The following is an 11,079-nucleotide window of genomic DNA, read 5'->3' on the forward strand; positions in this document are numbered from 1 at the left end:
AACTCACTTTGTAGACCAGGCTGGCCTCGAACTCAGAAATCCGCCTGCCTCTGCCTCCCGAGTGCTGGGATTAAAGGCGTGCGCCACCACGCCCGGCTTATTGAGACAGTTTTTAGTTCTCTTTATGTGCTATATTATATCTAATTGATTTGCATATGTTGTTGAATAATCTTTTCCAGTTTTGTTTAATTTTATTTATGTGTGTGTTGTGTGTGTGTGTGTTTTGCTTGTATGTTTTTGTACCATGGAGGCTTCAAAAAGGTGTTAGAGCCCCCCAAGACTAGAACTATAGACAGTTTTAAACCACCTTGTGGGTGCTGGGAATCAAACCTGTGTCCTCTAGAAGAACAGCCATTGCTCTTACTGCAGATCCACCTCTCCAGCCCCTAAAAGGAACTCTCTTATTTATTTTTATTATTTAGTGTATATGAGTATTTCACCTGGGTGTATGTATGTGTACCACATACATGTTTGGTGTCTTCAGAGGTCAGAAGAGGGAGTCAGAATCCCTGGACTGGAGTTATTAGGGTTGTGAACCACCACACAGGTACTAGGAATCAAAGCCTGGTCGTTTATAAGAGCAGCAGGTACTCTTAACCACTGAGCCATCTCTCTAGCCCTTTGTATTTTATTGAGGATTTTTACATTTGTGTATCAGAATAATTGATCTGTAGTTCCTTCCTCCTTTCTTCTTTCCCTCCCTCCTTCTTGCCTTTCTTTATCTGGTTTTAGTATCAGGGTAATACTGATTTTATAGACCATGTTGGAAGTTCCTTCCTCTCTGTTGTATAGTTTGTGGAGGAGCATTGATATTTTTCTTGTGGGTCTGGTAGAGTTCTGCAATGACTGACTGTCTCATCCTGGCCTTTATTTTGGGGTTTTTTTTCCTTTTTAACTTTTTTTGTTTGTTTGTTTGTTTTCCAAGATAGGGTTTCACTATGTAGCCCTGGCTGTCCTGGAACTTACAGTGTAGACCAGGCTGGGCTATAACCCACAGAGATCCCATCTGCTTCTGCCTCCCAAGTGCTGGGATTAAAGGCATGTACCCACTACATCTGGCTCTTCATTAATTGATTTTTAAAGATTCTAATTTTGTGTGCCTGCCGTGTTTGTGGCTTCTGAGGAAGCCAGGAGAGGGCATTGGGTTGACTGGAACTAGAGTTACAGGCGTTCAAGATGTGGGCGCTGGGAGCTAAGCTCCGGGCCTTTACAAGAGCTGTGCATATTCTTAGTCCAACTCTGAGCGTCTCTCCAGTCCTCTTTTAGCTACTTTTGGCTTGAAATCTGATTTGTCAAAAAAAAAAAANAAAAAAAAAAACAATAGTTAAGATAAAGGGTGCACTACCACGCCCCCCCCCCTTTTTTTTCTTATAAAGTCTTTTGATTTTAAAAGGTGAGTTTGCTGGATTTGTTATCTTGGTTGGAAGTTATGTGAAATATGTCAGCCATGCTCTCCTGGCCTTTGTGGTTTCTATTGAGATGACTGCTGTTGCTATGGTAGGTTTGCCTTTGTAAGTCGCCCTTCCCTCTTAAAATGCCTGACTTGGGGCTGTGGACTGTTTCTTGTCTCTGCTTTGGCTTTCTCACTGTCCTGTCCCCCTTTATTTATTTATTGTTTTATTTATATGAGTACTGCCACTGTCTTCAGACACACCAGAAGAGGGCATCAGATCCCATTACAGATGGTTGTGAGCCACCAGGAATGCCTTTCCTCTTTGTTTTGGAGCATGACCTGTTGAGTGTTAGCCTTCTCATCCCCCCAGCTGAATGGAGGATTCTGTTTCACCAGTTTACACTAGAAGAACAATTAAACTGCTTTGTTTTGTTCCCCTAGAACACTGGAGGCTGAGGCAGAAGAGATGGATTTCTGTGAGTTTGAGACCAGCCAGGGTCACAGAGTGAGATTCTTGTCTCCAAAAACATAAATAAAACTTTTCTAAACCACACCCATTTTTCTCCCCCTAGTAGCAGGGCGTCTGGCTAAGTCTCCGCATCCTTGCCGTCTTGGGTTATTTCACTTTTGTGGATCATCATCATCCCAATGGGCATGGAGTGACATTGTGGTTTCAATTTGCATTCCCCTAATGACTGAGAGCATTAAGCATCTTTTCATGACTTATGTGTAATTTCTATATCTGGCTTGGAGATATTCCCAGACCCTTTGCTCATTTTAAAATTGGATTGATTGTTTGCTTACTGACATGTAATAGTTCTTCTTTTTTTTTTTTTTTTTNTTTTTTTTTTCTTTTTCAAGACAGGGTTTCTCTGTGTAGCCCTGGCTGTCCTGGAACTTACTCTGTAGACCAGGCTGGCCTCGAACTCAGAAATCCACCTGCCTCTGCCTCCCGAGTGCTGGGATTAAAGGCGTGCACCACCATGCCCGGCCATATTTTTTTTTTTAAGTGAGTTTTTTTGAGGCACTTTAAAAAAATTTTTGATGAAGTCTAGCTCATCCATCTACCTTCCTTCCTTCCTTCCTTCCTTCCTTCCTTTCTCTCTCTCTCTTTCATCCATCTTTTTCTGTTGTTTGTGTTTTTGGTATTGGACTCCATTGCCAAAATCAAGTAGTAGGTGTTGTCGTAGGAGCAGATGTAGCTAGATAAGCCACATGCTTAGGTTCCCCAGGGTGATTGTTGTGCTGCCTGCTTTCGTAGGTAGCATTTAGAGTTATGTCACACTCACCTGCTTCTGAGTGTAAGGGTGGGACTGGTTTTGCCACTTGTGCTCCACTTGGGTAGGGAAATTACTCTCTCAACTCTATCCAAAATGTCACAATGTACTGTATGTATGTAATTCTAACCTTTAAATACTAAAAGAAAATGCCTTTTTAGGTTTATGACCCTCAAACTCAATTTTGCCTAAATAGAAACGAGATTTCTTAGACCAATTTTCAAAACAAAATAAGGGAATTTTATTTGTGAGGCCCCTTTCCTTTATTTTTTAGAAAGAAAATCAGGGGTGGTGGGATGTTTTATAGGTAAAGGGTGCCTGCTGCAGAGTCTGCCGACAGAGTTAGTCCCTAGGACTCCTTTCCTGGAAGGAGACCATCCTCGCCGTATGCCAGGGCCTGTCACTCACTCACGTGTGCGGAAATAAAATAGTGAATGAAAACTGTTACTGCTTCAAATAATTTAAAGATTAGATATGAGCTGGCTATAGTGGTTTGGTCTGTAATCCCAACACCTGGGGCAGCTGAGGCAGGAGGATTGCTATATGTTTGAGGCCAGCCAGTTCTACCTAGGAAGCTCTAGGCCAGCCTGCCCTACACAGTGAGACTCTTGTCTCAAATGAAAAAATCAAATATAACATAAATTTATCTTTTTATAAGTAAGTTTCTTACAATCCTACCTAATGTACCTCTGTGTACATATTAGCATTACTAGTAGTGGTTTTTGTTGTTGTTTTACTTTTAAAGACACAGTTGTTTATTATGCCGACTGCTGTGGTCTAGCCCAGACCTGACCTGTTTGTTAGGAAAGCTCTTGCCCCTTTCTTTATTGGTAATTGTTGACACAGAAGGTTTGGGAAACTTGTGTCTTTGCCATGATCTTTAAATAACTTCACCACCACCTTCACCTCTGATAAAACTTTCCTTTTTGGCTGGAAATAGTTCTTTGTTCTGTTCTCTGGAGAATTTTTATTCCTAGATTTAAAAGCTATCTAAGATGAGCATGGTGGTGCTTGCCTGCACTCCCAACACTCTAGAGACTGCGCTAAGAGGGTCATGAATTTGAAGCCAGATGGAATGTGTAGGGAGTTCCAGGCCAGCCTGGGCAACATAGGTAAGCCCCATCCCAAAACACTAGGTAAATGTATTCACCTAGAAAGCTGTTTGGGCCGGGCAGAGGTGGCGCATACCTTTAACCTTGCCTCAAGAAACCAAAAAAAAAAAAAAAAAAAAAAAAAAAAAAAAAAAAAAGCAAGCTAGCTGTTTGGGAATGCCAGTTTGGGTTGGTTTTCTGTAGGCTGTGATTATGTTTTCTAAACGATTGAAATTTGGGAGGAAAATGCCAGATATGATGGCATGCGCCTGTAATCCCAGCTCTTGGGTGGCAGAGCAGGTGGACCTCTGTGAGTTTGAGGCCAGCCTTTCTCAACAAAACAAAAATGAAAAAAAAAAAAAGCTTTCTTTTTAGGGTGTGTGTGTGGTCATTACTTACTTGACATAGTGCTTTACCTAAAGAGATTTTCAGTGAGCACTTGAATTTGTGGATAGGTAAGTTAAATGTATTTTATCTTGAGTTTATACTTGTTCCTGTGTTTTTTATCTTTTTGATCTTCATGAAGATATTCTTCCTAGTAGATTTCATGAGGAAATTACATAACATTTTATTTTTCTTGCTCATAAAACAGCTTTGAAGCCAGGCGTGGTGGTGCATGTCTTTAATCCCAGCACTTGGGAGGCAGAGGCAGGCGGATTTCTGAGTTTGAGGACAGCCAGGGCTACACAGAGAAACCCTGTCTCAAAAACCAAAAAAAACCAAAAACTCAAAAAACAAAACAAAAAAACAAACCAGCTTTGGGAGGAAAATGTAGCTCGCAACACAGCCTTTTGGCCATCTTGAATGTTGAATGTTGGTGTGCGAAGGCGTGTGCTTTCAGAACACTGTGGTCATTGAAATTTACAGTCTAAGTAACTGAATCATTTCAAGCATAAATCTTCAGTTTCTCCCACTTTCACAAATCCAGTAACCTCTTGTTTACGGAATCCAGGTGCTCCGGGAACTGGTTTTAAAATATCGTGAGAACATTGTTCACGTGCGGACAGCAGCAGACCACATGGAAGAGAAGCTGAAGGCGGAAATACTTTTCCTAAAAGAGCAAATTCAAGCGGAACAGTGTTTAAAAGAAAACCTGGAAGAGACACTACAGCTGGAAATAGAAAACTGCAAGGAGGAAATAGGTGAGTGCTGTTTGGGGCTGGGGTGGAGTCTGCTGGTGTCCTGCTCACCCAGAAGGGAGGGAGTAGGAGGATCAGAGGCCAGGACTCCAGGAGACCTGTCTCAGAAAGGGAACTGACGAGCAAGAGGGAAGCAGTAGTAAATAACACTGTTTGAGACTAATGCATGATCATAGATGTAGAAAACAGCTGTCCTCGGTGCCCAGATGTGCAGTCACTGTGAAAGCCCTGAGTCCTCTGTTCTTCCGTGAGCTTTGATGGTAACAGAGCCAGAGGCCTTGGGTAGCAGGGCCAGACAGTCAGCATTTCTTTACAGAACTTTATTGCTATCAGCATTGCTGTCCTACAGCTAGATGTGGTTTAGTTTAGGTTGGAACACAGTGTGCACGTGTACTTGGCCTTTCCTCGAGTTCTCTGGGATAGTTTGAGAGAGAGCACTTTTTCCCTTAGTGTATCTCTGACTCTTCGGGGGAATTTTATGGAAAAAATAAATAACTGCTAATATTTCTCCCTTTTGTCCTAGCTTCCATTTCTAGTCTAAAAGCTGAATTAGAAAGAATAAAGGTCGAAAAGGGACAGGTGAGTCACAAGTTTAACATTAATTCTATTAACACTCAGTGGTTACCTAAGTCCTATGCTAGAACAGAGAAATGAAGATAGCTGAGGCCTAATCCCTCCTTTTAGAAATGCCTTCCTAGTGGGAACACAGGGGGCAGTGAAAGAGACTGTGTATGGAGAACCTGCTGTGTGCTGGGCCGTGTGGGGACGGGCGCCTCAGCCTGGCGTAGTCAGTTCATGCCTGCTGCACTCCGAGTGTGCACCCACTGTTGCCCACAGGGCATGCTCTTTCCTAATCAGCCTCAACCGTGTGGGAGCTGAGCCTGTGCTGCTTCCTGCCTTCAGTGTCCTTGACCCAAAAGACCTTCCTCCAGTGCTGCCCTGCTCCTCACACGGGCTACCATGCTTCTCATTCTGTGACTCAAGTGTCTTCTGTCTCATTGAGTGCCTCTCCCGCTCCTAAACTTGGAGGGGCAGCTTCCCGGCTTTGCCTTCTCTCCCGGGCTGCTCCTTCTATGGCTTGCTGAGCTCCTCTGTTGCCTTCCAGCTCATACTCTCCTCTTGCTGCCCTCACTCAGCTATTGCCCAGTTCTGGATTAGGCCTGTTATTTGAAGAAGCCAATGCTTCCAGAATTGGTGGCATCTCATGCCGTTGCTGTCATGGGCTCCAGTACTCCTAAACAGTCTTTCATTTGTCCTAAGATTTGTCTTTCATTCTTCACAATGGCTTTCAGTCACTGTCATCTCAGTACCCTCACTGCTCAGTCATTACACAGGCCACTTGGAGTCCCAGGTTCCACAGTCACATGCTCTCCTGCTTTATTATCAGTCTTGTCTTTGAGATAAAATGGTCTGTCTCGCTCCATGGTGTAACATTGGCAGTGCTTTGACTGGCCCCCTCTCAGTGTTCTCTGGCTTTTGACACCTCTTGATTGATCTTTCGTTTCACTGTGTAAAAAATTGCCCAGCTCTTTCCCTTTAAGAGGGAAGAAGTGAGATGGGTGTGGTGACCCATCTGTAATCCTAGCACTTGAGGAGCTGAGTATTCAAGTCTGGGGCCAGCCTGAGCACATAGGAAGACTGCCTTTCCAAATGAAAACCAAAACAGAGTTTCTCCTCGCACTATACTTCTCTAGGAAGTCATTAGTTTTCCAAGGTTCTTGAAAGAGTGCTGCTTTCCACCTGACCTCCCAGGCACTTTTCTGCCATAGGCAGCCTGGGTCTCCCCTCTACTTTGTAGAGCTCTCTTTAGATCACACTACAAAGATGACCCACACTCGGGCCTGGAGGTGTAGCTCAGTGGAAGAGTGCTTTCCTAGCACTGAAAAGAAAATGCCAGGCTCAGATGCACCATACTCTACCCAGCACTGGACTGTCAGTCTGCATTCAGACTTCAGTTTTTACTTTGTTTTGGTGGTTCTGAGAATTGAATTCATGTGTGTGCTAGGCAAGTACTGTACTGTCTCATTGTGCTGCACCCCCAGCTCTGAGATGTCACTTCTCATTGGCCTGTTCTCATATCTTGACTTGCTTCCTAAAGAAGCCTAAGAAGTGGAGCCTGCTCCAGTTCATTTCTGTATTGAAGCCCGGCTGTCTCAATCTTTTTGATGTCTTCAGCACTTACCTTCAACTAGGAGGACAAGTCTATGGTCTTAGTGCAGAGGTCTCTCACCTCAGGCTCCTCAGCCCCAAACTGCTGCAGGTGATCTTTACCTTGTCACCCTTTCCTTCCCCTGAGAAAATGTTAATCCATGCTGGTGCTACAAAGAGAAGAGACAGGAGAACCACAGGTTCAAGGCCTGCTTAGGCCATCGAGCTCAAAACCAGTTCAGAACCAGCTTGAACAAAAAGCAAAACCGTGTTTTAACAGGAGTAGGGAGTGGAGATAGTGGCCGGGTGAATGCTTGCTAGCCCAGGACCCTGGGTTCAGCCGCAGTAGTAAAAGCAAGTCAGCCATCTTCTCTTCTACAAAGGATTGTCCAGTTTTCTCCCTCAATTAAATGCTGCTGCCTTTATGTTGATGTGCATTAATTATTTCCATGTCTGCTTGTCCTGACTTCTCAGTTTCAGGCCTTAGAATTAGATTATGGTAGGTGCCTGAGATATAGGGAACGTCCAGGTCTGGGAGGATGAGAAACGTCTGCGTTCTGAAGCTTGAGAAGAACATTCCAGGCCAGGCCAGGAGCAAGCTTGACTTTGGGCAGGGCACTCGGGGTTACAGATCCCTCTAGATAGTGCTGTGTGGCCTTCACTGTTGCTACGAGTTTCAGTTTTCCCTTTTGATTTCACAGTTGGAATCTACATTAAGAGAGAAGTCGCAACAACTTGAGAGTCTCCAAGAAATAAAACTTAATTTAGAGGAACAGTTAAAGAAAGAAACTGCTGCTAAGGTAAATATGTTTATAGGTCATTTAGTTTACAAAATGAGGCTGAGGCATGGCAGCATACGCCTAGTTAATCCCAGCACTGGTGAGGCAGAGGCAGATAAATGTTTGTGAGTTCAAGGCCAGCCTGGTCTATGTAGTGAGAGCTTCTCAAGCAAATAAACAAGGGGGCTAGAGATAATGGTTAGGATCACTGGTTACTCTTGGAGGACTTGGGTTCAGTTCCTCGCACAAACATGTTGTATTACAACCATCTTTTTATTTTTAACTCTAGTCACAGGGAGATCCTGTGCCTCTGGCCTCCATGGGCATTGTAGGTATATTGTACACAGACCGATGTATATACAAAATACCATATTTTTAAAAATTAAAAAAAAAAGGAATGCAGGAAATCAGCACATCTATTCAGAAAAAACCCAAAACTTTGCTGTTTATTTATATTCTGAACGTTGGTTTTACTAACAACTTGTAAAAAGAAAATGGATTTAATGTACCTAGAGTTGGGTTAAGTCTTCCCTCTGCCAATTTTGCAGGCTTGGGTCATAGGCTTCAATGGTTTCAATTAGCAGTTGATTAGCGATTTCAGCGCAGAGCTATGGAGCTATGGAGCTATGGAGCTATAGAGCTATAGAGCTATGGAGCTATAGAGCTATAGAGCTATGGAGCTATAGAGCTATGGAGCTATAGAGCTATGGAGCTATGGAGCTATGGAGCTATAGAGCTATAGAGCTATAGAGCTATAGAGCTATGGAGCTATAGAGCTATGGAGCTATAGAGCTATAGAGCTATGGAGCTATGGAGCTATACAGCTATAGAGCTATAGAGCTATAGAGCTATGGAGCTATAGAGCTATAGAGCTATAGAGCTATGGAGCTATGGAGCTATAGAGCTATAGAGCTATAGAGCTATGGAGCTATGGAGCTATAGAGCTATGGAGCTATAGAGCTATAGAGCTATGGAGCTATAGAGCTATAGAGCTATGGAGCTATGGAGCTATAGAGCTATAGAGCTATAGAGCTATGGAGCTATAGAGCTATGGAGCTATAGAGCTATAGAGCTATGGAGCTATGGAGCTATAGAGCTATAGAGCTATGGAGCTATAGAGCTATGGAGCTATGGAGCTATAGAGCTATGGAGCTATGGAGCTATAGAGCTATGGAGCTATGGAGCTATAGAGCTATGGAGCTATGGAGCTATGGAGCTATGGNTGGAGCTATGGAGCTATGGAGCTATGGAGCTATGGAGCTATAGAGCTATGGAGCTATGGAGCTATGGAGCTATGGAGCTATGGAGCTATGGAGCTATAGAGCTATGGAGCTATGGAGCTATGGAGCTATAGAGCTATGGAGCTATGGAGCTATGGAGCTATGGAGCTAGCTCAGCAGTCGCCAGCGCTGGACTGGGGATTAGTTTCTAGCATGCGTGTGTGACTCCAGCACACACATTGTGCACACACATATGCAAATAATCACTTATACATACACAGTAGCATAGGATTGAGCCTCACTTGGACAATGCTGTTGGAAATACTGCTCTGAGTTGTGCTGGGTGATGCAGGCCAGCCTGCCGTTCCTGTAATAGAGGCGAAGGCAGGAAGAGTGCTAGTTCAAAGGTCTTGAAGAGACTGTCAGGTAGCTTAACACCAGCTTTGGCCACTTAGTTGAACCCTGTCTCAAAATAAAAAGTAAAAACAAAATTTTATTTGAAAAGGTGGGGTGGGGGGTGGGATATATAGTTCAATGGTAGACTGCATGCATAGTGTGCATGAGGCCCTAGGTTCGATCCCCGGGGATTGAAGGAACAGGGGATGCTTTGAAAGCATTACCCCATTCAATCCCTGTATCAAATGATAAGATTGCATTGAAGCAGACTTATAGATTATCTTGATGAGTCTGGATAGAATAAAACATGTGGCCAATTATGGGGGACATTGCCTAGACCTGATCTTAATGAGTTGAGTTAGTGGTGTTCAGTAGATTCTTGTTTTTAGAAAAAGCTTCCTATAATTTTCAGTAGGAAGGCTGGAGATAGCTGTGGCTGCTTGGCCCATATTACTGGGGTATTAATTAATGTCAAAGGAAATTCCTATTTAAACATTGTGTTGATGTGACAGCTGTTATCTTGGGCTCAAGGACAGAGTACTTTAAATACATTTCTTATTTTGGCTTTCATACTTAGAGCAAGTAACCCACCCAAATGGGTGGGGGGAATGGATCAGCAGGTAAAGGGTGCTTACTGCCAAGCTTGCTTACTGGAGCTTGATCTATGGGGCTCACATAATGGAAGGAGAGAACCAACCCCCTATGGTTGTCCTCCTGATGACCTCCTGTGAGTGCTTCCCTCTCCACACACAATAGATATAAAAGATGATGGGAGTGGGGATAAAGCTGAGCTAGTAGAGTATTCACCTAGCACATCTCTGGGGTTTGATGTCCAGCTCTGCAGAAGACTGGGTGTGTTGGCACAAGCTGTAATCCTAGAAGGGAAGCAGGTGGATCAGAAAATCAAGGTCATTCTTAGCTACAATAGATTAAGTTCAGGGCTTGTTTGGGCTATGGGAGACCCTGCCTAAAAAAAAAACAAAGATGGGAACCAGTGAGCTAGACATGCTTGCTGCCAAGTTCAATCTCTAGGGTACATGTGGTAGGAGAGGTGACTCCTACAACTTGTCCTGTGGCTGCCACTTGTGTGTTCTAGCATGCACCTTTCTACCAACATCAGTAGAAAAATAAGGTTAAAGATGAATATGGAGGTACCATTCAGGTCTCCACTCTAGTAGTAGGAAGAGTTGGGGATATGCTTGGTAGTGTAGAGTGCTTGCCTACCACAAAGATATGGTCCTGGCTTCAGTCCTTAGTACAAAAAATAAAGAAAAAACTTAGAACTTCCATATAGTGAGTGATCAAAGTTCCTAAGAAAGGTAGCAGAGCAGTGTAGTGGCTCTTGAGAATCATCAATCTTCACTCAAAACTTGTATTTTTTAGGCTACTGTTGAACAGCTCATGTTTGAAGAGAAGAACAAAGCTCAGAGGTTGCAGACAGAATTAGATGTCAGTGAACAAGTACAGAGGGATTTTGTAAAACTTTCTCAGACTCTTCAGGTGAGGTGTTTGGGGAACCACCATGGCCCTTCTGTGGGAGGGGGCACCAATGTAGCTGGAGGACTTGGATCACCTCTATCTCTACCTCAGATCTTTGCATGATCACTAAGCCAGAAACTTGGTCTCTTCTACAGAC

General features: G+C 43.6%; 1 protein-coding gene across 2 annotated transcripts in view; it reads left to right on the top strand.

Annotated features, from left to right (window-relative positions):
- Positions 1 to 11,079, top strand: part of Rabep1 (rabaptin, RAB GTPase binding effector protein 1) — a 97,939-nt gene that overhangs the window by 83,927 nt on the left and 2,933 nt on the right. For both annotated transcript variants that reach the window (XM_021177943.2, XM_021177944.2), the window contains 4 exons: positions 4,714 to 4,903; positions 5,424 to 5,479; positions 7,750 to 7,848; positions 10,827 to 10,943. In XM_021177943.2, coding sequence (XP_021033602.1) covers positions 4,714 to 4,903; positions 5,424 to 5,479; positions 7,750 to 7,848; positions 10,827 to 10,943 — 462 coding nt within the window. The remainder of the gene's footprint in view (positions 1 to 4,713; positions 4,904 to 5,423; positions 5,480 to 7,749; positions 7,849 to 10,826; positions 10,944 to 11,079) is intronic.

This window comes from Mus caroli, chromosome 11 (genome assembly GCF_900094665.2).
Source record: "Mus caroli chromosome 11, CAROLI_EIJ_v1.1, whole genome shotgun sequence".
NCBI lineage: Eukaryota > Metazoa > Chordata > Mammalia > Rodentia > Muridae > Mus > Mus caroli.